The sequence below is a fragment of the Cryptotermes secundus genome, unplaced genomic scaffold (assembly GCF_002891405.2).
Source record: "Cryptotermes secundus unplaced genomic scaffold, Csec_1.0 scaffold349, whole genome shotgun sequence".
In the NCBI taxonomy this organism is placed as follows: domain Eukaryota; kingdom Metazoa; phylum Arthropoda; class Insecta; order Blattodea; family Kalotermitidae; genus Cryptotermes; species Cryptotermes secundus.
In genome coordinates, this window is record NW_019739217.1 from 143,636 (window position 1) to 169,880 (window position 26,245).

Genomic DNA, 26,245 nt, shown 5'->3' on the forward strand with positions numbered 1-26,245 from the left:
TCAATACAATTAATGAATTCTTGTTATTTATTGCGAAAAAACAATTAAAGTAAAAATGTTTCTTCGTGCGTTGTAAGCCAAAATGAGCATTGAGTAGTCAGACAAGCAAGGAAACGTGAATTTATCACAGCATTTTGCTACATAGTTACAATATACTTACGACAGCCCTCAAAATATTATATATTTTCCTGTATATATACATCCTATTCCTCTCGAACACCGCGTTGATTGAGTCCTTCAGTTTTTTAAGACCTTACGTGAATGGGAAAATATAGGGAATCTACGCTCCTTTTATAACGCGGTTATTGCCTTCATTATGGTTGGGGAGGAAGACAAGTTCCACCAAAACGAAACATAAACTTAAATAACATGTTTGAGCCTACACGAAACATTTAACGTAAAAATGTAATGACATTGATACGATTTATATATCCGGAAAAAGTGTCACTGCCTTCTTGAAACTTCACCAATCCGTCAAGTGATGTAACATTACGAACTCTGGAATTAGCACTGTACACACGAACATTTCAATTCAACAAAATATATAGCACAATGTCTGGCAACGGACATCACACAGACTTCCATCATTCGCTTGTAAACCAAGTCACGTGACGACACTTTTAGGCTTGAATGTATGTCAAGTTCTTATTGTATAGAAACAAAAATCCACTTAGAAATTGGACCAGTTTAATAAAGCGGTTACTGTCGGTGAAGGATCCGGTTACGCGGAGAGGCGTCATGGCCGCGTCAAGCTGGTTGCGGGACTGCCGGGATGGCTAGGCTTGCTGGACCCGCTGGATGGCAGGAAGGGTGCATTGATCGTTCGGAACACCAAGGCTGAAGGGGAAGGGGGTAAGCCTGACGACGGACGGGGTGTAAAATGGGACAACATGAGAGTGACTTCCCAGATAACCAGCTCCTCTAAGCCCTGGGGATATCTTAAAACCTCTCTCAGAAGGGATATTATTATTTTAAGGTAGGAAACTTTGGAGTGTCAAAATTTTAGCGGGGTGATTTGCAAAACCCCACGGGGCACAACAAAATGGCTTCGTCTCTCTGTCTGCCAGTGCGCATGAGACGACTCGAGAATCGCTGATCGACTTTTCACGAAATTTCATATTGTGTGGCAGGTCTACTAACATTTTTCGACAGATTCAAAATTCTGTTAGAATCGATTCTAAATAACGGAAAATGTAAATGAAGGTATGTTTTTTTTTTTTTGCGTTTACGAGCGTCACTTCAATATTACTCTTTCTGTCTAAGGGAATAAAAATGTTTTGAACAACAGTTGTAGATCAAAATGAGGTACATATTTCATTACGAGTGCAACTGATCCAGACGTGCTTTGCCTAGATCTAACAGCCGCCTGAAGTTTAACAAGGTCTCTTATTCCAGATATAAATATCAACCAGCAAAATTGCGTCCAACCTACATTTACGAAATTAATAAATTATATGTAAGTTTTGAGGTTTTCACGGCGATGACAATGAAGAAAGTCGTCTTCTGGGTTTAGGCACCGTGTATTCTTCGTTTTGGCCGACGTTTCGGAGGAACGTAGCGCCTCCATCTTCAGAGCAGTTGAATGGCTTGGAATGCGGAGAGCAGTAGCTGNCGGCCAAAACGAAGAATACACGGTGCCTAAACCCAGAAGACGACTTTCTTCATTCTTAATAAATTATAGTTTGTAAGGTTACCGGCCCGGCCACGGTAGCCGAGCTGTCTAAGGCATGCACTGTCATCGCTCGCTCGGGAGCCGGGATCGTGGGTTCGAATCCCACTCAGGGCATGGATGTTTAGTGTGTGTGTGTGCGCGCGCGCGCGCGCGCGCGTTCTTCTCTGTTTGTGTACAGGTAGAGGCCTTGCGACGAGCTGATCACCTACCCAAGAAGTCCTCCCGAATATCTAAGATCTAGTAAACCGAAGTGAAACGGAGAGTTTCATGGAGGTAGGCCAAGGCCAAAATTGGAGCTGTAGGGCCAAAGGAAAAAAGAGTGAGACTGAGTCCACTTGGTACGTCAGCCACTAACTGGCCTACTGTACCAAACCCTGGCGATAGATGTTGAGTGTGGAGAATTTGGTGGAATGAGATTTGGCAGTACTCATAGGAAACCTGTCCCAGTGCCACTTTATCCAACTCACTGGAAAACACATTACGTCTCCGCTGCAAAGCCCAACCGGTTAATGCTGTTTAGGGAAACAGTCGCTGTTTATTGTGAGAACCACACGGAACACACAGATCCAGTCCGTACCTCACAGGAAACACATTACATCTCCGCTACAAAGCCCAACCGGTTAATGCTGTTTAGGGAAACAGTCGCTGTTTATTGTGAGAACCATACGGAACACACAGCTCCAGTCCGTACCTCACAGGAAACACATTACGTCTCCGCTACAAAGCCAAACCAGTTATTGCTGTTTAGGGAAATAATCGCTGTTTATTGTGAGAACCATACGGAACACACAGCTCCAGTCCGTGCCTCACAGGAAACACATTACATCTCCGCTACAAAGCCCAACCGGTTAATGCTGTTTAGGGAAACAGTCGCTGTTTATTGTGAGAACAACACGGAACACAAAAATACATTCTGTGGGCAGAATGCAGAGATTTATTACGTTACAGCAGGTGGTCCATATAATAACGACCTGACTTTAAAAGGGTTTAATTGCTACTTAGATTGGAATGTTTTGTATGGGAGGTACCGGAATGCACTGCGCTTCATAAAGATAGACAAACCGAAAGCTGATAACAGAAGCGTGTAAATATAGTATATATAATGAGGGCAATAGACTTGGAAGGATTCTGACGATGGTGTATGCTGTACAGATCTATTAGGCTAATTTTGGGCTCTATCCATCATCTGGTATATAGAGGACAAAAAACCACAACGTTTCGGAGACTGGATCTGTCTCCGTTCTCAGGTGGATGGGGCAGGATAGACCTACTCAGTTGGGCCCGTTAGAAAGGGCTAGTTGCAATCACTGGAGAGTAATGGTTTGTGTGTGGTGTGTTGCTAGCATATGAGTGCATCTGCCACCCGAGACAGTTCTCAGTCATGGGAAATATTTTTCTATTTGAAAAAGAATCATGTGTATACAAAAAAGGACCTACGCAATGCCCATCGGCCCTCTGTAGCACATTCTTATAAACATCTTACTCTATCACAACGGTCACCCCGCGATTTCTGAACATCTCTCTGAACTTAACCCTAAGAATATTACTATTATTAAGAATATATTATTAATAATTTGTACATACATTTGCTGCAGGATACAGTGCAGCCATCTACCCGCCGTTCTACACACTAACACGTAAATTCAGTTCGAATGCAGTGCTCTTGTTTGTGGCGGCTAATCGCAGTGGCGTGCCGCACAACTTCTCAGCTAAACCATGATGAAACATAAGGAAAAGAAGCGTCGCTTCGTTGCTATGGTAACGAACATGAAAGAAACTCTCCCTTCCCGGAAGCCATTTCATGACCCAGTAAAGGGTTCTTAAGTGCATGTGTTGTGTACTGCCGCTTGCGCAAACGGGACTTGTATCAGCTTGCTGTTGCCATGTGAAAACTGCAGTTTCCTGGGAAACGATCTAGACTCGTCGATGGTTACAAGCTCTTCGACGTAAACTGTTAACTACATCTTCAGGGTAGGAAAAAATAAAAAAGGGCAGAACGCTAGCAACGGCTATTTCTCTGGCTACACAGTTCCTGCTTTGAACAAAAATATGCCAGAATATTTTCAGTAGCACTTTTATAATTCGGACTTTTGCGAGTTTGGACAAGGATTCGCTTCTACTTAGCCCGAATTAGTGAGGTCTTACTGTATTATTGTTGCTATGGTTTCAGCACGCTCTTACCGACGTAGCGATCACAAAACCACGGAACGGCTCAGATGAGGACCGCCCATGCCGAACTGCACTGTTCTCCCATAACATGCCGCATGGAGCGCCCCTCGTGGAGACCAGGCGTACTACTGATGCTCGGAGCCCCACTCGTTTTGATTAATGAGCTGCTAACTGAATATAGAACGCACCTTCCATACAAGCGGGACAAGGCTTCTTCCGGCAAGTTGGGAGAGGGTGGCGGGCTTCGAGTCGGGTTAGCCCTCCCACACCTCGACGGCCGACCGTGTGCCTCACCCTTGTGACATCCCCGTAACGTCAGATGTGCTCAAGAGTGGCGTACACATTACAGATATATTGCGCAGGACAATTTGTAGAAAGAGTTTATTGAACTTCCTGAAGCCTAAATTATACATGAGTTCAGTTCCTATAACTGTGCAGCAGAACACGAAGGTTCAACACCGCTAATACCAAAGCGAAAGGTAAACTTACGTACTTATTGAACTGAACCCTTCTTGAGGAGAAGCCAAATCTGTAGCTACTCAAGAATTTCCCAGTATTTAATGGAACCCGAAGGTTCATTGCCGTGTTCACAACAGCGCTCCACCGGTCTCTATTTTGAGCCACATCAATCCAATCCATACCATCTCATCCTATCTTTCTAAGATCCATTTTAATATTGTCCACCCACCGACGCTTTTGTCTTCCTAGTAGTTTCTTTCCTTCTGGCTTCCCACCAAAATCCTATATGAATTTCCTCCTTCACTTCATCATTCTAATTATACTTGGAGAAGAGTACACGTTATGAAGCTCTTCATTATGCAGTTTTCTCCGACATCCTCTCACTTCATCCCTCTTCTGTCCAAATATTCTCCTCAACAGCCTGTTCTCAAACAGAAGTAGAACATATATTTGATAAATTCCCTAAGTACCCTATGAAAATTTTGTTAGGAGATTTCAATGCCAAAGTAGGGAGGGAAGACATTTCCAAACCAACGATTGGGAATGAGAGTTTGCATGAAATTAGTGATAATACTGGAGTTAGAGTAGTAAACTTTGTCACATAGAGCAAGCCTAGTAAACAGTAACTCTTTCGAACATCGCGCGAGAAACATCATTGTGATATAACTCAGAGAGAATCAATAGGAGCAAAGTGATAAATATACTGTCACGTGCATGAGTGACTATAGACGGGGTTTGGATTGGTAAATGGATTTACTGACCATTGATACACACGACTCGGAACTACAAGCAATTACATCGATTTCGTTGCTGTGGGAACGTGTTTACCGAACATGACTCAGGTATATACATCTATCTCGTGGCCATCATACAATAACTGCTCTACACGTACAATACTGGCCCATACTGAAGACAGAGGCAGTACGCCGCTTCGGAACACCTCAGAACTTAGCAGTTTTCATACACAACACTGCGAGAATATGATCTTTATGTGAGCAACCATCCCATGGCGTAGCAAACGTCTGCACTTCATTCTATAGACTGGAATAGCGGTAGGGATTCCACATCAATTTTTCATCCTGTTAATGAGAGAAAGGTACCCATAGAATACATAACTGTTGACGCTGAAGGGATGAACAGAGCTCTATAGAATTTCTATGCTTCAAGCAGTCACCAAGACTGTCATTTGTTAGATCTTAGTTTGTGTCTCATCCATCATGGCGTCGCTCTCTCTCTCAGACGCATGCGTAATAAGGCCCTGTCATTAATCACTCGTGACGTGGCGCGCTAGCGGCATCTCGCCTATTGAAATTCACATTGCATCGCACTGTGCAGATTTCTGGTACTGGGCTCAGTAAGCCGTGCCACGTAGATTGCTATTCTTAATATGCGAACATCAGAATCAACAATGTCAATTCGATAGCTAGATTTGCCAAATTTTTAGATACGGGTGGACGAGATTCGAATAAATCCAAATTTTCGTTACCGTCTACATAAAGATCTTAACGCTATGAATTTGACACTGTAGTCGGTATGGCGACTGGGTACGGGATGGATGGCCGAGGGCTCGGAGTTTGAGTCCCGAATATCGTCTGACGAGAGGATGGTTTTAGTCCTAGTTATATAACCCCGGGATGGACCAAACAGAAAAATCTCTTTCATTAATGCGTGTTTTCCCTTTGCCGGAGAAATAACGTGTCCACAGAGCTGTTCCCTAGTAACCGCTCTTTTACTATCGTCTGTTAACACAGATGTCACTTAGCAATGGGTCTACATGTCACAGTCATTATTACTCGTCTTAATTTATCTGTATTCCCCCTTCTCCCACGTCACAAGTCGCCACTTTCCTACAATTTCGTAATTTATCATGTTCTTATTTTTAACTCTTTAAATCAAAATGACAACAATATAACAAATTTTTCGAAATTTAACGCAACATTTTTTGCCCACACGGTGTACTTAAGCGCTTCGTACGATTCTTAAAACAAACAGCGATTATTTACGTAAACAGCCTTTACCTAGAGGTCTTGGTAAGAGAGATGTCCTGTGGTTTTCTGCTCTGTTGGAAGCTACCCCTGCAACTGGCCGTGGATGCCCATAGGGTTGTGAGACGTCGATGTTTCCCACGTTTTCTAGACAATCGGCTCACAGATAGCGTTGATGTTAGCCCTACACGCCGGCCGCCCTTTACTCACCAGGGAGGTTCCTGGTACTAATTTCTGTTAGAGGCTGAGCCAACCCCAGGGCCATAGTGCGGCTCGAAGGATTAGGGAAATTGAAAATGCAATGACCTCAACGGGAATCGAACCCGTGATCTTGTATCCCTATTATCTATCCACAGTTTAACCAAGGATTCCTATGTTGTGTTGCATGGTGACTGCACCAGCGCGCCAACAGAGCTCTGCGGACGCACTGAAGGAATGGCGTGTCTTATTGGAACATAAACATTTGCTACACAGTGATACGCTCTCCCTTCTGACACATAAAGTGTTGCGCGGTCCGTCGAAAATAAACCGACGCTTCAGATGTTGGCTGTACGGCGTTATATCCCAGAAGTTAGAAATCCTCATGACGGCCTCTATGAGGGCACATTATACACTTACTCGTAGCGGCCAACTGTCTTCATCGGTGTCTCTGGCACCCAAATTTGGTGTAACTGGATAAAGAGAAGCCATATGTAGAAGTAAAAGAGGCTTAAAGTTGCGGCTGTCAGGTCTACGACTGCTAAAGGGGACTAACTGCCGATTCGAAGTGGTAAAACAGGTCAAGGCGTAATCTGCCGCAGAAGCCAGCATTGACAGATCTATTATGCATTGTTATTCATAAAATAACACGCAGTACGGTGTCCATCTAGTACATATTCCATTTACCCGGGTGCTGTGCGTGAGTGTGGTTATACACTCGTGTTGAATTATTGTGCAATAAATTTCGGCAAACCCTTCCGGTAACTTAGTTTGTTGAGGCACTATGCCACAAGCCGAAGGTCGCGGGTTGAAGTCCCGATGAGGTCATCGAATTTTTTCAAATGAACTGATCCTTCTGGCCGCAATATGGCCCTGAGGTCGACTCAGCCTCTAACAGATATGAGTACCAGGAATATCTTGGGGGTAAAGGGCGGCCGGCGCGTAGGGCTGACAACCTTGCCGCCATCTGTGAGCAGACTGTCTAGAGAAAATATGGGACCCTCAACATCTCACACCCGTATGGGCCTCCATGGTCTGTTATAGGGATACCTTTACTTTCTTTACCTCCTATCGTCGAAAAGAAGACCCTATTTCCAAACACAAAAACTGTCTTGAAACTATAAAAAATTGACCATGGGGTCCTGTGGTGCCCGACAAAAAAGGAACGTGCTAGCGAGGGGCAACAACATTTACTGGACTTAGACCGCGGTCTCACGCAAATCTACACTAAATCCGTGTTGCTTCTGATGAATACTCGTCCTCAAAGACGTTTCGAACACACACACACACACCACAGCTGCCTACCTTTTCTCCTTGTCACGGTGCCATGCTGACACGAAGACTCTCTTGTCGATGTCTGTAGGCAAAACCTCGAAGGAAAACTTCTGGTCGAACCATGGAGCGCTGGATTCCCGATGAACTGATGTGCGGTGGAACGTCCGCTCCTCGTTGGTTGGCACCAGAGTCACCTGTGGGCACCAGCAGCAACTACACTGTCTTGATAATGCACTGAGTGACACGAAGAGACGCACTGCGCAAGAGCCGCGGAAATCGTCAATCTTAAGAGCCACACTGACACTGGGACAGGATGACAGAACCTGACACATATATAGGAACACACAGGCTCAGGCAGTGGAAGCATTGCAAACGTTCGCATATTGACGAGACGGCATCTCTTCGAATTCCGACAAGGGAGCTCTGGTAGCGGGGGAGTTGGGGAGATGGCGCGGGAAGCAGGAAGAGTAGTCGGTGTGTGGCCTCAAGTTTTCTGGAGGAGCTGTCCGAGGTACGAAATTCGGGTTTCAGGTCATAAGTCTGAAAGTTTGTGGTGTGAGTCGAATTTGGGTGATACTTTAACAGGACCTCGTGAGTCCGGAAGTCCTTAAGCCGGAGGGCGTAGTTCGGGTACAACCTTCCTTCCCAGTCCCTGCTTAGTTTTCTGTTCCTAAAGCCACAGAGACCGAAACAAGTGACGGTGAAGCGCATGCGTACATCTGCCGGGTATTGATGTCTGTTTCGCATTCTAACCGCTGTGCATTTGCACGCGGCTGATCCCAGCAAGTTGCAACGTGCCTACTTGTATCTACCTCGTCACTCCATCAAGCTCAGAAGTAGAGCGGACGGTTTGAAACATGTTTATACTATAGGCGAATGTAAAAAGGTGAAGATATCCCTGTACTTAACTGATTAAGCATTACGTCATTTAGGCGTTTGGGGGAGTGGACGTATAGATCCACATTTTCTTCACCTCGACACTAGCTGGAGGTGACTGGGCAGCTTCACGCCTCGGCCGCTTTACTCCCGGGGAAAGAGCCCTCGGTACCCATTGTATCGGAGGTTGGGTGGGCCCCAGAGTCGGTCTGGAAGACATGAGGAAGAAAAGTTCTTGACCCTACCGGGACTCGAGCTCCGACCCCTCGGTCTTCCAGCCCGCAGTTAGTCGCTTTACCGACTGAGCTATCCCGGCTCGATTGTAACCCTATTGTACATAAATACAAACTTACATGACGAGTGGCTTATTTGCTTGAGGCGCTATGCTACATGCCGGAAGTCGCGGGTTCGATTCCTGATGAGGTCATTGGAATTATTTTTCAATTGACCTAATCCTTCCAGCCACACTATGGCCCTGGGGTCGACTCAGCCTCTAACAGAAATGAGTACAAGGAATATTCCTGGGAGTAAAGAGGGGGGGGGGGGCGACGCGTAAGGCTGACAACCGCACTGCCATCTATGAGCCGATTGTCTAGAAAATGTGGGAGCCTTGACGTCTCACAACCCTATGGACCCCCAGTGCCTGTTACAAGGATAGCTTTACTTTTTTTTTGCTCAATACATCCTCAACGCGAACCTTATTTCAGGACGCAACCTGAGAAGGCGCCCTGCCATGACGACCAGGGACACACACACACACAGACCGACGTTGCGTCAAGATTGGTGTCCGGAAGAGGTCCACGAGCAGAATGCTTTGGATGCGTATAAATCTGAGGCAGCAAAACCTGTAAATCGGGGTCATGTAGAAGTGTCCCTTGTTAATGAGAGGGTGGTATTGAAATATAGCACAAAGAAGCAGACTGGAAGAATGTGGATACGGCGCCGGCCGGAAGGGCAGGTCGGGTCTCTGCCCTCCGTCCAGGGAAACTTGGAGAATATCAACAAAATAAAATAAACATAAGTACTCAAAATAGTTAAGACTAAATATCCTAAATTATTTAAAGTGTGGTAATTACCATAGGGCGACCGGGAAAGCCTTCTCTCACGTGAAATATGACCACAGGCCCATAACAACTCCACCTCTACACGAATTTGGAAATCTAGCTAAGACAGTAGAGCGACTGGCTACGGACTGGGCGGCCAAGAATTAAGAGTTCGACCCCCGGAAATGTCAATAATTTTCTCCCATCCACTTCGTCCAAACCGGCTCTGGGGTCCACACAACCTCCTGTCCTGTGGATATCGGGGGCTCTATCCCTGGGGGTAAAGCGGCCGAGGAATGAAGATGACCATATCTCCAACTAGGGCAGAGGTAAGGAATACATGGATCTATACATCTACTCCCCCAATACGTCTTCATGGCGTTGTGGCTCAACTTCTCCTTCAATGATACTTCGCCGTGCCATTGCGGCAACTTCTCCAACTGCTGTGTTGGGCGGGTCACACTATACAGGTGTTTTCTTGCCTGAACAGTAACCCCACAGAAGCATGGAAGATGTGGGGCTGCGTGCGCATCGCCGAGCGCCTTACACTCCTATTCCGGAGTGCTATATTGGAAACTCCTCCGGTCTGGGACAGCTAAAGCTATCGCTTTAAGAGGCTGTGGAGGCCCATAGGGTTGTGAGACGTCGAGGCTACCACATTTTCTACACAATCGGCCCATAGATGGCGGTGATGTTGTCAGCCTTACGCGCCGACCGCCTTTTAACACCCCTGAATATTCCTGGTATTCATTTTTGTTAGAAGCTGAGTCGACCCCAGGGTCATAGTGCGGTTGGAAGGATTAGGTCAATTGGAGAATCCGGTGACGTCATCGGGAATAGAACCCGCGACGTTCAGGCTTGTAGCATAGTGCCTCAAGCAAGGATACGTTGAGTACGGTCTCGTAAAGAGCCGATGTCAAGAGGCACTGACGCAGAGCAGAAGAATGAAAGGGAACGTTACAACGTCCCGGAGAATTAGGAACGGCTCTTGTGAATAAGGCGATGAACTTATACTGTTGTCTTGTAGGTAATGACACCGTGCAGTGTGGTATGTGGAGAAACTGCTGGTATCTGAAGGTTATTTGGCGTAGAATAATGAAATAATAAAAAATAATTATAGGAAGTGGTGTGGAAGAAAGGGAGGGGTCATGACGCAATTTCAATAATAATCCCAGCATTTTCCTCATAGGGACTGAGGAATACCACGACACATCTCGGCGACGATACTCAGTGTTTCGACCTATATTCGAATTTGGAATCTTCCGAATAAAAGTCGGGAACGTTACCGCTTCGGCCCACTCGCTTCGACTAAACAGCTGTCTCCATCTTCAGAGTGGAAACATTTCAATTCTATATATCGCGATAGGAGGCCACAGATCTCGATGCGGTAACAAAACCTGTTCCACTCTAAAGTTACTGAGTCACTCCTCTCAGAAAGCTGATTGTGGCTCAGCTAGGCAAGAACTTACTTCCTGGTGTTGGTGTTAAGGTGGGACTGAGAAATGTAAGTTACAGGACGCGGCACTGACCCGTAGAAATGTCTTATGATGGCATTATTAACGGGAAATGGGAATCGGGGACTATGTCCTCAGGAGCAGCGCGGCCGGAGCGTTGAGCCGTTAGTGCGTAAAACTCTATGTCCAACCCCCTCTATATTTTTATGACACAGTGCCTCTATATTTTTATGACATAGTGCTTAATTAAGGGCAGAGAGAACTCTATACTTACGTGAGCACATTATCAATTTGCATCTGATTGTATTCATTTGTTATTTATTTAACGATGCTGTCAGTAAGTCAGACAACATAGCACCAAATGGACGACCACAGCGGCTGCGCGGTCTAAGGCATGTATTGTGTTGGCCCGCTCGAACGTTGGGATCGTAGGTTGCAACCCATTCGAGGCGTAGATATCTGTCAGTGTTTATTCTGTGTTCGTATTATTCTTTGTGCAGACAGCGGCCTAGCGACGAGCTGATCCCCGTCCGAGGGGTCCTACCGACTGTGTTTAGGATTAAAAAACTGAAGAAGTGGCCTAGGCCCAAAAAAGGACTGTAGAGACATGGATTATGGATGGATGGATGGATGGATGGATGGATGATTAGATAGATGGATTGATGATGGATGGATTATGGATGGATGGATGGATTATGGATGGATGGATGGATGGCTGGATGGATGGATTATGGATAGATGGATGGATGGATGGATGGATTATGGATAGATAGATGGATGGCTGGATGGATGGATTATGGATAGATGGATGGATGGATGGATGGATTATGGATAGATGGATGGATGGATGGATGGATTATGGATGGATGGATGGATGGATGGATGGATGATTAGATAGATGGATTGATGATGGATGGATTATGGATGGATGGCTGGATGGATTATGGATATATGTATGGATGGATGGATGGATGGATGGATTATAGATGGATGGATGGATTATGGATAGATGGATGGATGGATTATGGATAGACGGATGGATGGATTATGGATAGATGGATGGATGGATGGATTGATTGATAGATGGATGGATGGATTGATGATGGATGGATGGATTATGGATGGATGGATGGATGGATAGATAGATGGATGGATGGAAGGATGGATGGATGGGTGGATGGATAGATAGGTGGGTTGATGATGGATGATGGATGGATGGATTGATGATGGATGGATTATGGATGGATGGCTGGATCGATTATGGATATATGTATGGATGGATGGATGGATGGATTATAGATGGATGGATGGATTATGGATAGATGGATGGATGGATTATGGATAGACGGATGGATGGATTATGGATAGATGGATGGATGGATGGATTGATTGATAGATGGATGGATGGATTGATGATGGATGGATGGATTATGGATGGATGGATGGATGGATGGATAGATGGATGGATGGAAAGATGGATGGATGGATGGATAGAGCGCTGAATGACTGGTCGATAGAATATTTCAAATAATTTGCGAGAAACCCAGACAGTTTCATAGAGGTGATGAGTGAAAGCCACGAAAAACGTCATCAGAGGTACTCGTAATTGCCAGGAGGAACTGAGATAAGTCATGAAATAATTCAGCCCAAATAATAGCATTTCCTTCCGGGATGGGATATGCCCCCTCCCCCGAAATACGTAAAACATCACCACGTGAGATCTCCGGAAGAGATGTGCCATCCGGCCCAACTGGACGTGACGTGTGGAGCCCCCCCCCCCACAGTGCAGTTAAGACGAGAGGCTGTACGCTGTAGCCACTGGATCGATACCACGGCGGTGCGCCACAGACGGATTCCGGTTGCTTGCGTCACAGGTCACGTGGTTAGCAGAGTACTCGAGCGCCGGCATACAGAGGAGGAACCGTGAGTACGCGACGTCAGATTCGCCGCCTCGCACAGTTTTATCTCTTTAAGGAATTAAGCCACTCTGGACGGAAAAGTCAAATTAAAGTTAGCATTTATTAGTTTGACGATATAGCAGAGACCTGCGCGCATCCGGAGTTACCGCTTGTGCGTCACTCGGGAATCCATCGAAATGATAAGTTATGTGAATACGGACTGAGTAAAAGCTGGTATCACCTCTCCCGCCTCTGACCCACCCACTCTGTTTGGTACCTAAGTGGGGGAATAAACGTAAGAAGATTAAATAAAGAGGAAACAAGAAAAGAAAAGAAAGACAAATCTTTCATCATGTTGTGACAAACACGGTGACACGCTTCCCACCACCCGTTGTCGGGGCCAACCGGTCACCACAGTATTCTGTATCTCTCTTCACTAATCACGTGGTCGTTTCCTATTGGTTAGCATCTCGCTTCCCTACTCATCCAATCACGGCTTCACCTCCGACACAGTCTTGTTCGATAACAATATGAAGGCTGCAAAACCCCTGCCCGAAGTCTATATAAGAGGCTTAAACTTGACGGCGGTCAAGCGTATGACCGTTCAATTGACTAGACTGCTGTTGTAGCAGGAGCTACTATAGCCACGTCCCGCTATACAGCTGCCACGACTATTGTTCGAGATGAGTTCTTTACCTCAGGGATATGGGTGCTTCGGGTATGGGACTGGAACACATTTCGGGGTTCATGAATTACGGGGTCTCCAGAACACACCGTGTATCGCAGTCTTAATTTAAAATTTCGTACAGTGATCCATCTTTACATTAGTCCTCCGAGCTAGCCGCTCTGTCCATCCTACTCAGTACCCCTACTGTAAAACACTTCTCTGTTCTCTGTCCACATTTCAACACCCGTCCCCCTCCGCTCCCTATAACCGACTGCCCTCTCTTTACAAGTCCGCAGTGGGCATAAAACAAAGCAAGAGAAATAAAAAGAGAAAGCCAGTGGTCGAGCCCGACATCTGTCCTACATTCCTATTTTTCGAGATGCTCATCGTAAACCTTTTTGGGTCTTCAAGACACACGAGCAAGGAACCCAAGACCCCTCCTGGCCGGTCTCGCACAAGGTCAGTTCATGGGTTTATGACACTAGGAGCGAACTGGCGACGTTAGGAACAACAGTGGCACCCTAAGCCTAAGGAGGACAATAGTTGAATTAAACCTAGACGGTCCCGGGATGGTATCTCGCCGGAGGAGCGGCTCTCATGGTGTGAAACAATGCCTCAATTGGTCATGCCCTTAATTGAATAATTTTGGCGAGGGACGTACGGTTACACTGCTGCTGTACTGACCCTGGACTGAGAGAGGCCTTGTACAAATTATATATACATTTAATGACATGTAAAATTTAAACATCTTGCACATTCTGACAACTGCCACATTACTCCTGACAGTGAGTGACAAAAGAAATGGCCATCTTGGCCATGCAAACTATGCTTCATCCTCTATAGTGCCTCTTCCTCCCCAGAATGGAGCCCAGGACCACGGAACCCAATCGCTTCTTATCTCCATTTATTCCCAAATCCCAAGCAGTGCCAGAGTTCGGGGGGGGGGTCCATGTTTAGAGTGCTTCAGCCATCTGTCACCAGGGACAGGTACATAAAATGGGCTCTTCTGGGACCACAGTACCAACAGAAAGAGACACTGAAATCTGTGACAACATACAAGGCCAGTTTCAAAGCAGAAACATCAGGTTAGAAACTGGGTATAGGACATATTGTATATATTCAGTTTTCCAGTTGGGAAGTTCTTCCCAGCAGTTCAAACTATTATTAGAGAACTCACCTTCACGTACGCATTACATGGTTTTCCTCCGGCTTTCTGTAGGTTTCTCCCGCTGATAACTGGAACAAAACAGGATATTTGTGAAGTGAAACGCGATTTATTAACTCATCTAACAATTATAATGCGGCATTAGATTGTGTTTACTGGCATCGAAAAGCCGTCAAGTTGCGCCTCTGTTGACGGTTCCTGCGAACTCGTTGCAACTGACACGGAGAGGACTTTCGTATCACCTTATACACACACACACACACACACATATATATATATATATATATATATATCGATTTGTTACATTTAAATTGAAGATGCGTGGTTGGTTACATTTAAATTGAAAATTCGTGGTTGTAAAGGCGATCACTATAAAGAATACTGCCTTTGTGGTTATAACGCCTTACATTTTGTTAGAACTATACTGTTCGGACCACAAGAGGGGTGTCGGTTTTGAAAATTCATAGTCGAAATACAATACAACACTCGGCATAAAACAGAGACTTAACCGAAACAGAAATTTTACCTCTGTTCTGCACCTAAACGGGTCGCCATTCAATGTTTTACTTGGAATGAAGAAGCCTGTAAATTGAAGCATCTGAAAACATCAGGATCTGCAAAAAGAATGATGAAATGGGTTGGTCATGTAGCACAAGCAATGAAGATAAGAAATAATTGCGAAATGTAGTCGGAAATATTCAGGGCAAGATACTACTTCAGGAACCAAGGCTTATTATTGTGGCGTGCCGCCCAAAAGGCGGAATATATGACGTCCATCGCTGCGCAACGGCTGCAGTGGGAAAGCGTGCTTCAGAGACAACGTATACAAGGAAAGACAAGTACCTAAGGAACTGCTTAGACAACAGAGATAGAATTGTTGAGTTTCCACAGCAACGGACACGCTGCGTCGAAACCCTAACAGTGGGGTTCGCAGGAACCGGGAAACTACAGGGTGCGACAAGGTGTCTTCTATTCCGTCCGAGTATAGAACAAAAGAACAGAGGACCAGTGTACCCCGTGTGGAGGTGGGGTTGAATACCTCCACCGTGACCCTGCGAGTCGAAAGGGGCGATGAAAAGTGAAGTATCAAATTTGAGACAGTAAAATATGGTGAAGAGTCCCAAGGGACTCGGACACAAGAAAGACTGGGATGGTAAGGACCAGCAGCATATACAAAAAGACTCGTTCTCTCGTCAGAGAGGGTGCCTCACAAAAACAAAACCGTAACTGTCAAACAGTAATAAATATCTGGTCATGAGCCCCAGATGAGGCTCGGAACCAAGACTGTCTTACAGACTGACTGGCTGACCGGCCGTCAGTCGCAATGTGGCTTTGACTTTGAGAGGACAAGGCAATTCAGATCCGCGGAGGAGATACGAGAAGACCAAGACGCAGAGCAGAGGTCAGAGAAGAACAGCGGTGTAAGGGCATAACCGCTGAAGGCGAAATGTGAGAGACGACTAATTAGGTCGCATCGCCTGGAAGGCATTAGTTCAGAGCGATCGAAACCGTAATTGTAAAGAAGCAGTTACCAATACCCATTTTCGTGTAATCCGGAACTCACAATTTCTTGCCACGTTACGCGAAAATATTATTACAAAGGAACTTAAAGAGTGGTTTTGTCGACGTTTCATTGGCTTATAAATCCAGCCAGCCTTGGCTGTTGTCAATACAGCAATGAATCTTGGGAGAAGGGGGGACACTGAAGGCGGGGAATTATTTGATTAGCTGAATTTCTCAAGAAGGATTTGTCTCAATGGATATGTCTTCCAGTAAATATGAGAGAAATGTTCGCAAGTGTAAGCCTTCGTGTGTAACGATGACCAACATAGAACTTTCGAGAGCCGGATAAAAATAGTTAAAGGATGCGTTTTGTCAAGTAGCGCTCTCTCAGTAAGAGATCTGATCTGCGTGCTGACTCACCGTGAATCGTAAGACGACAGCCGTTGCCATACACTGACAGGGTTAATTCACCTGAAACATGAGCACAAGAGAGACAACGTTACATTACATTAATTGATTCAATTATTTACATATTTACATACCCATTCATTAAATTGCGCATGTATTCATTTATTCGTCTATTTATTTACATGCTTTCTTACTAAATGTTTTCGAATCTGGCACTCCGGAATACGAGTCTAGGACAAGCCGCTCGGCGATACGAACCCAGAACGTTACGAGAGACGCTACGGTAAGTTTCGCATTCTCGTTTCGTTCTTCCGTTTGTCTGTGACGGTACAGTTCAGGAAAGAAAACGCCTGTGTAGTGTGACCCGCCTAACACAGCTGTCGGAGAAGTTGCCGCATAAGCACGGCGAAGTGGGTAGAGTATCGTTAAGAGTTGTTCCTGTGCTTAAAACTACGTCATGAAAACGCATGGAGGAGTGGATGTATAGATCCATGTATTATGGCACTAGTTAGAGGTGACTGGTGAGCTTCACGCCCCAGCTGATTTACCCCCGGGGAAAGAGTTTTCGGTAGCCACTAGATAGGAAGTTCGTTGGTGGCACCAGGACAGGCATGGACGACCTGGAGAGGAGAAAAATTTTGCCCCTACTTAGACCCAAACTCCGAACCCTCGACCTCCCGGCCGGTAGCCAGAGGAGTTGTTACTGCCCTGTTATGGTAATTTTTATGGGAAGGAAGACGGACCATAAGGTGCTGTTACTGACTCCAAAGCTTGCCCAGGGGTTCACCCTGTGAATTTGTGCAGTACTGCAGTCGTTTCGGAGGTACCGTTTTGGGAAAAAAGTTGCCGATAATTGTTCAACGTTCTTTGTGCAACCTAACAAAACCCATTAATAACCTTCCTTGTACAGTCTCATTACAAAGGCCCTTGCTAGACAACGGCTCTGTAATTAGGAACAGCGCTGTGACTATTTGTAGTTCAAAGTAACGTGTATAAGTGGTCAATAAATACAATATCCAATCCATACCCCGTCTATAGTCACACACCTCTAAATCGTGAGAGTATTTTTCTCAAGTTGATCTAGTCTAGGTAACTCGTGCATGCTAAAGCACGTGCCAGTTTGTTCATGCGAATTTAAGGGAAATGCGAGTTTTACGCTCGATCCCTTCGTTATCCGAGAAGCACAGGACTGATTGTGATCAAACTTTCTTATTACGAATTCTGAGGTTATGATGAAAGAGGAAATGAAGTTAATGGGTTTTCTGGTATATGACGCCGTGTCATTTGGTAGACAGGTAGGGAGGCTTCTTGTGGAAGCTCTTCCTCTATCTTCAGGGTAGAAGGATTTCTCCCTCCCATGAAGACACAGGCAGCAGGTTACTCCGAAACGTCACTATGACAGTACAGTGCGATGCATCTGGGAAGACTCAAATCTTCAGATGCTATATGAGATTCCTCTGCATAAATGTGGCGAACCGATTCCGAACTTCATAAATTTCGACGCCCTGCATGGAACGAAATATCGATTTGTAGCAAAGACTTCATGATTACCATTCCTTCCGTCTTGCCAGAGAACACTAGACGTTACTGGTAACTGTAGCAGTCTGCAATTATATACATCTTTGATCTTTGATGAAATTCTGATCTACTAGTTCTGCTTGAAGTAAGCGAGAATGCCGCAGGGCTAGGAATTCTTTTGTTTTTGTGGGGTTTGGAGCAGGTAACCTGAGCACAAGGCAATTCCTGCCACTAGAAGTCGAGTCGAGATGGGGCCAAGCCGGTCGGAGTATGTCCTTGGGTTGTGGCTTCCTGATGGGGCGATTCATTAAATAGGATTGCGTGAATGCCTACATTCGACGTACGGGTGAGGAACTCGGCTCGAGTCCAGCCAAGTGGCAATGAGAAAATTGTGTTAGCGTCGGAAGCCACTTTTTGGAGGTGATGCGTCGCTTAGGACGAGATGTTTTACACCATTTACAAATGGAATATATCTTCCATTCAATGTAAGATGAGACATAGGCGGACGACGACTGCGAGAGTACATCCCCTCAGTCTTCTCTTCATTAAATTTGATATTCCAGCGCTCACACCAGGTCTCCACTGAGCTGAGACCGCGCTGGAGTTTCCTAACAACAAATCCATCCTTGCGATCTGTCGCATACAGAGAAGTGTCATCTGCAAAGAGGACTAGTTGAACGCCATGTGTTTGGGGGGCATCATTTATGTACAAATTGAAAAGAGTAGGGGACAGGACCGAACCTTGTGGCACCCCTCGTTGCATTTTCCTTGGTATTATATAGCCTCCGCACTGACCACGCAGAAAACAGCCTATATTGTTCGAATGTGTTTACCGAGCGATCGCATAGCAACGGTCGCAGTACGGACTCACTAGAAAGCCAGTTACCTGATAGCTACAACTGTTGCTGTGTGACTTTATTGCCTAGCTTGGAAGAGGTGTTTACCGAGTGGTCCGTAGCAACGGACTCTGTGGAGGTGACGTCACTTGCGGAAACGCAGAGGTCGCGTGCCCCCTACTCACTGTTGCGCAATTCATGCGTTCACAGAGCTGTCGCCTAGCAACGCGCCAATACAATCCGCAACTCTCCCATTGCGCGCGCGTGCCTCGAGCCCTCTGAGGCTCAACAATTCCTGCATAGAGCAAATACGCCCCAATATCATTCTCCATAGTGACCGCTGTGAGAACCATCATCCGGTTTCGATAAAGACAGCTAACTTACTGACCGACTGTTCGGATGTAACATGCCATGTGGTGACAATTAAAGCTCACCTCTGTAGTGACAGGAATCCCTGGGCATTCTCCAGGAAGTGGACCTGACTGCAGCTATTCTCCTGGCTTTCGGCGCCCCACTTGGCGACGCGAAAAGCAAGCAGCGTCGGGATCGAGATCGACGCTCCACGAGGGCCATGGGGCTTGGGTCGACAGGAGGCGCTATGGTGGTAGATAAGACAATGTCAGTACAATCTTCAGAACCTGGCAAATATAGGCACCACCTGCTGTAATATAAACGAAATCTGCAGTTTGAACACAAGCGTTCACAAAAAACAGTCATCATTTCTTTGTGATGGGTATACATTGTGTTTTCTCTGACGTTTAAACTGATTCTTCCAGAAGCCTATACACTAATCTAAGGTTCCGAAGTGTGAAGCAAAGTTTCACGGCGCACTTACCACTAGAGGAGTCCAGCTGCTCATCCTCCATATCGCATTCGCCTCGTACTGGTGTGGCACCTTTCAGCAACTGTCCGTCAGCAAAACGCGGCATCTTCACGAATTGATGGTTGTGTGAGTTCCATGTGTCGTCGGAAAATGGCGAGCTGTTTTCATCAGTTGTTCCTTTCTTCTGTCTACACATAACTACACTATTATCTGCCGGTGGAACAGGGGACGTCGAAAGTGGTTGGATTCCTGCAATACCGACTGAGGAACAATATTGGTCATCGTCACCATTTGATGGGCTCGGTGGACTTGGGATTCCTTTAGATAACGTGAGACCAAACCTTGGACGCATATCTGAGCAACCGTTCACGGGACCAATCATGTTAGAAGAAGTTGGCCTGAAGATATCTTGGTGACTAGAAGTTCGCAGTGAATCAGCTTCTGGCAACCCAACGAGATGGCACGACATGTCACAAGTCTTGCTGTTATCTGAAATACTAACCTGATGATCACGAGACCACCAGATGCTTGTGTCTTGTGGACTAAAAGGGCTGGGAATCCCGTTTGGGAGCGTAAGTCCAGGGAACTTGTCTCTAATTCTGTCCGGAATGTTCAATAGACAAGAATCACTAGTGACAGCGCTCCTGAAAACCGATCTTTGCCGTCGCCGAAAACCTCCTTGTCGTCTGAGCATCGATTCTTCCTCTGGATACAAATCAAAATAGGGAGACTTTTCGTCACTGCATGTGCTATCACAGACCGCGTTATCACTAGCTAATACTCTGCGTCCAGCACCCTTCAGTTCCGCGTCTTTGTCTTCTCTACCAATGAGGTTTGAGCTTCGTCTCAAGCTATTTCTCGAGCGGTTTATTTTTACACTACGTCTTGCAGTCCTTACATTTGGGGAACTGGACCTGTAGTATGCTTCTCTCTCCTCTGAAATCGGTTTACTTTCGTGATAGGAGGCCCTTAAATGGCCACTGGATGGAACTATAGACTGAACTTTCACGGGGGGACCCTCTTCACTGTTTGAAGTCCCAGTTCTGGCTCTCCTCAGCGAAGGTCTCTTCGTCAATTCTCTATCCACTTCTTGAGACGCATCTGTCTTCTTCACAGGACTTTCTTCAGGGTAACATAGGACTCTTTTAACCGGACCTTGAGTGGTTGGTGTGTGTGGACTCTCTTGGTTACGTTCTGAAGAGCAGCTTATGGTGTTTGGTTCCGAAGTCTTGACAGGAACGCCAGCCGAACTGAGTATCGAGTAGTAGCTTAAGAACCTAGGATCCGTCACGTCGTGATTATGTACCTGTGCCAGTTGATTCTGGCTTGTTGAGATGAGATTGGACACGAACGTTGTGGAGTTTAGGAATGGAGATGGTGGGGTGATACGTGGGGCAGGTGGCAGGAGGGAGCAGTCTCTTGGCCCACTGCTTAATCTTAAGGAAGCCATGTTACGTGACAATGGAGAAAGGGGAAAATTATTAGAAAGAGGTTCCTTAGGGCCACTCATGTCCTCTAAATTGGTGTGCCCTTTTTCTTTGTCCTTGTCTGTGCCATTAACTTCTTCAGTAAAACACAAACTGGGATCTTTCCGCCTCAACTTGAAGGGAACGCCATCAGCACAGCGTCCGTGTGGAGAATTTTCTAAATCACGATTGGTGAAATCTGAATTTGTCTCTGTATTGAGGGAAATCGGATATGGCAAACTTCTGTGTTGGGCTAGAGCAAAGTAGATTGGATTGTCATGACTCTTTTGAGGATGATGAAGCGTCCCGACGCTGTGGTACGACTGAACAAAGACCTCAGTTACACGACGTCTAAGTGCCACGAGACTTCTAGTCGTCCTTATAGGACATGGAGAATATTCTATGTGCAGAGTTGAGTGGGTTCTTGTTCCAGAAGTGTTGTTGTAAGCAGGAGTGTGGGACAGCCTGTCGCCCGTGGTTCCGGGACTGAGAGGAAAGTCCGCACTTCGTATTCTGAACTCTGATGATTCTTCTTCTTGACAAGACATGCAACTGTGAGGACGTACAGGAAATGCTTCTAAAGAGTGTTCTTGTGAAACATTTACGGTCTCTCCGACGTCAGCTCCATTTGGATATCTGAAAGTTCGTGCAACAAGCTATAAAACAGACTGGCCGAAAGAGTAATTTCATTTCTGTAATAACATGAATAGTAATCAAGTTTAGTTCCTTACTTTCACGTGATATGTGAACAAGTGTAGGAATTCATTGCAGAGTACAATCACATAAACCAAAAGTACAGGAAGCAACACAGATACAAGCATGGCAAATACACACACGAGAGACATTCTACTGCAGAACAAGCATAAGTTCATTATAATACTGAATATAACCAAATTAATCAGAAAACTGGCGTTAAACAAATACTGTCAAATATATTGACGTTACATCATTATTATAAAAATAATGAAATTTACGTGACTCAATGGCCTGTTAGGATGAATTCCATCATAAGCTTTGTTTCTACATCGTCGCTTTGGTCTTCCTGAGTGCCGTCGTTCCTTAAATCGGTAAAGGAATTCCAACTGTGTAAGACATTCTCCATCCATTCTTTTGTATAATAATAATAATAATAATAATACCAATTAATTTATTACAGTGCTTCCTAATAGCACTGGCCTATTACAGGCAAGCATATAAAACATAAAAATAAATCAAATAAATATAAAGAGTTAGCTACGATTATGCAAGGAATGCCCCCCCCCAAAGGAAATTGAATTCCTGCTAAAATATCACGGAACTGACATTTATACTCGTCAGTAGTGTTGGCACGCCGAGTGGAGCGCGAGGAGGTGGAGATTGTGGTTCACATGCTCCTTACTGTGAATTCGGGGAAGCCCCTAACTAACACAGTGGACACGTGAACACTACGATCATGCGCAGTAACATTAAACTGAAATATACCGTCCAGATGTAGTCGTCTGGAATATTATTCACAACAAATAAACTATGCATCTGATCATGGTAATTCTTACGCCGATAGAGAATGAATCTCTCCAAGTTTTTTTGAAAGCCGCCGCTGCCTGCTAATCTCAGGGATCTTCGTAACCGTATCAGCGTTGCTGTGGCTCTGCTCGACCGTGATATGCTGACACGGGTGTGGGACCAAATGGATTATTGCATAAATGTCTGTCGTATCAGCAAAGTGGACACATTGAGCATCTGTGAACTATATGAAACAAATTTGGTGAGTTTATCTCTGTTTCAGAGCAATAAAATTTGGTATCCGTTGCGTAGTTTATTTATTGTAAATTTTCAAAATGTTTCACGGACTCATGAATAACCTCTATGTTCTAAATTTCATTAAGCAGGAAAGGTCAAACTGAACAAATAGATTAAAACATAGAGTTGTAAATTTTGTTTTTCATTCAACATTTTCGAGTTATTTTCATTCTGCCAACTCAAGGCTGTTGCAGTCAACCGAGGCATACGGAGCTTTGACAGAATTAATATAACGTACAGAATAATCACTGACTGCTGCTACTGTTGCTGTTTACTACTACTACTAACGAGCCGGGATAGCTCAGTCCGTATGGCGAAGGGCTATGGTGTGGACGGCCCGGGTTCGATTCCCGGCGGAGACAAGTTTCTTCTCTTCTCCATAGCGTCCAGACCGGCCCTGGGGCCCACCCAGCTCCCTATCCAAAGGGTAACGGGGGGCTCTTTCTTTAGCGTTAAAGCGGCAGGCGGCGTGAAGCCGACCACTCACCTCCATCTGGTGGCAAGGTCAAGAATACTGGAGCTATACTTCCATTCCCTCATACGTCTTCATGGCGTGGTAATTAATTTACTAAGCAAAGGGATAAGTTCAGATTTGCTACTCCCATTAATGGTTACTCTCGTGGGAATTACAATGAATCTACGCAGCACAGGACTCGAACCCTGACCAATGTAATCTAAATTCTGAAGCAGGGCTTGCCCACAAGGGGGCGACTGACCTAACAGAAGGGAACTTCCGGGGTCGGCTCTTGTTTCTTGTGACGACAGGTGGCGCTGGGGAGGTGCCCGCGGGAGACGTCTGGTAGTGGTTACTGACATCGCGTAACGCTGCCGGTATGGCGTCCAGCCGCATGTAGACGCTGTCACGTGTTCTGGGAGACATGCTGCCATGTTGCTTGTTCTGGTCACGGGTCCTGAAACGGCATAAAGGAGCGCCGTGCACACACAGTAGCAGAAAGAGCGGTGAAAGGGCAAGTCATGGGAGGACTGACGGGCACTGTGTGGCTTGGGAGAGAAATGGCGGCGCTTCGGAGAGGACATGAGGGCGGAAGCAGAAGAATAGCCATTGTTAGAAGCCGTTACAAGGAAGCGCCTAGTGAGGACACAGCTGGCTGGAAAAGACTTTGCGTGCGGTGATTTGTAAAGTGTGGGAATTAACGAAATTGTTATAGTTATTTGTAGTTAAGTTTGTAAGTGGGCAAGAAATTCAAGGAGCATGAGGTGGTCAGGGCATGCAGTACGAATGGGGAGACGAGGAAATTATATAGGATATTGGTTAAAAAGCCAGACGGATAGAGACCACTAGGAAGACCAAGTCGTAGGTGGGTGGACAATATTAAAATGGATATTAGATAGATAGGATGGGATAGTATGGATTGGATTGATCTGGCTCAGGGTAGAAACCAGTTGAGAGCTCTTCTGAATACGGTAATGAACCTTCGGGTTCCATAAATTGCTGGGAAATTCTTGAGTAGCTGCAGAATTGGCGGCTCCTCAAGAAGGGCTCAGCTCCCTTAGTAAGTAAGTAAGTAAGTAAGTAAGTAAGTGGGAAAACATTCAGTTATCCAATACCCCGTCTATGGCCACTCTAACGTGTGACAGTATTACCTGAACATAAATTAAGCGCTGATGGGTGCTCAGATGTTGAAGAAATTTTCCACTTTTCTTTTTTTAGAATACGATGATTTTTTTGCCGTATTCACAGGAGGAGTCCAATGTCGAAATCTGTCGTGGACCAGCTCAATCGAATGAATAATCTCACACAGCAACCGACCCTCCGCTCCCCGTCACCAGAACCTGGGATCAAGTCGCATTTACCTGTTCTCTTTGTCAAAACTCTGGTTACACTGCTGACTGTTGTCCTGCTGGGGGTTGAACCCTGGAACGGACGGCTTACGATTCCGTTTCCTGGACAGGTGAAGTTTGGCCGCAGCTCGTCTGATACTGTAGCACGGACCGCTCCCAGTTCCACCACCAGCACCGCCCCCCGCTCCCGCGGATGGCGAACGTTTAACCCCAGCAGCCTTCTTGTATGCCGCTGTCCACTTCAACATGGGAATGTGCGCCTGCGCAAGGAACATGGCTGCTTGTCAGAGACATCTTGCAGACATCTGAACATGGAGACTCAACACCGCTAATACTACTGTCCGCCACTGGACACGATCCTGAGACAGTTCCATCCACATTCCATCCTCACAACCTATTTCCGTAACATATATCTTAATAAATAACTCTTTGGTAGCGGAACTTGGATGGGTGCGAAACTTGGTCTCTGACATTAAGAGAGGAACATAGACTGAGGGTATTTGAAAACGGGGTGTTGAGGAGAATATTTTGACCGACAGGAGGTTGGAGAAAACTGCATAATGAGGAGCTTCATAACTTGTATTCTTCGCCAAGTATAGTTAGAATGATCATGTCAAGGAGGACGAGATGGACAGGGATTGTAGCACGAATGGGGAGAATAGAAAAACATATAGAATTTTTGTCAAATCATCATCATCATCATCATCATCAGTGATCTGTCAGACCACAGATCCATAAATAAATAGAGAGTGCAATAGCCTAAGCATAGTTGGGAAGATAATATTAAAATGGATCTTCTCAGCTCTACAGAATTAGATAATTACTGTATGTTTTCATCTTATATCGATAACAAATATACCATTTGGTGAAATATAGACATAATAATAAGAGATTTGCTCGGATGGGACTTAATTCTACAAAGGTATAAGCACGGAATAAAAAACATTGCCCGAATAAAAGAATTCTCTAAGGTATAGATTTACATGTGTTACAGAACTGGACACCTCGCATTTTCATGTTTGTTTGCTCCTTCTTATTTAGGCTTTTTTACCAATCCAAGTTAAATCATTAGCGTTCGTTTGTGCCAACGTCCGGCCAACGACCGGAATGGCAGGACATCGCGGATCGGAGTCCCACGTACAAAAGCTACTGGGCCCAGTGGAAATCGCTCGCTGTGAGAAACGGCGTACTAGAGCGTGACTGGGAATCCGTCACCGGAAGACGTCAAGTAGCCCAGGTAATTATTCC

At 45.5% G+C, this 26,245-nt stretch overlaps 1 protein-coding gene across 5 annotated transcripts in view; it reads right to left on the reverse strand.

Moving 5' to 3' along the window:
• The window catches only part of LOC111871707, a 157,054-nt gene that overhangs the window by 112,207 nt on the left and 18,602 nt on the right, over nucleotides 1-26,245 (reverse strand). For all 5 annotated transcript variants that reach the window (XM_023864979.2, XM_023864977.2, XM_033754364.1 and 2 more), the window contains 7 exons: nucleotides 25,010-25,257; nucleotides 23,911-24,105; nucleotides 19,962-22,051; nucleotides 19,561-19,722; nucleotides 16,785-16,835; nucleotides 14,874-14,932; nucleotides 7,789-7,952 (listed from right to left, as the gene is read on the reverse strand). In XM_023864979.2, the coding sequence (XP_023720747.1) occupies nucleotides 7,789-7,952; nucleotides 14,874-14,932; nucleotides 16,785-16,835; nucleotides 19,561-19,722; nucleotides 19,962-22,051; nucleotides 23,911-24,105; nucleotides 25,010-25,245 (2,957 nt within the window). In that variant the 5' untranslated portion in view covers nucleotides 25,246-25,257. The remainder of the gene's footprint in view (nucleotides 1-7,788; nucleotides 7,953-14,873; nucleotides 14,933-16,784; nucleotides 16,836-19,560; nucleotides 19,723-19,961; nucleotides 22,052-23,910; nucleotides 24,106-25,009; nucleotides 25,258-26,245) is intronic.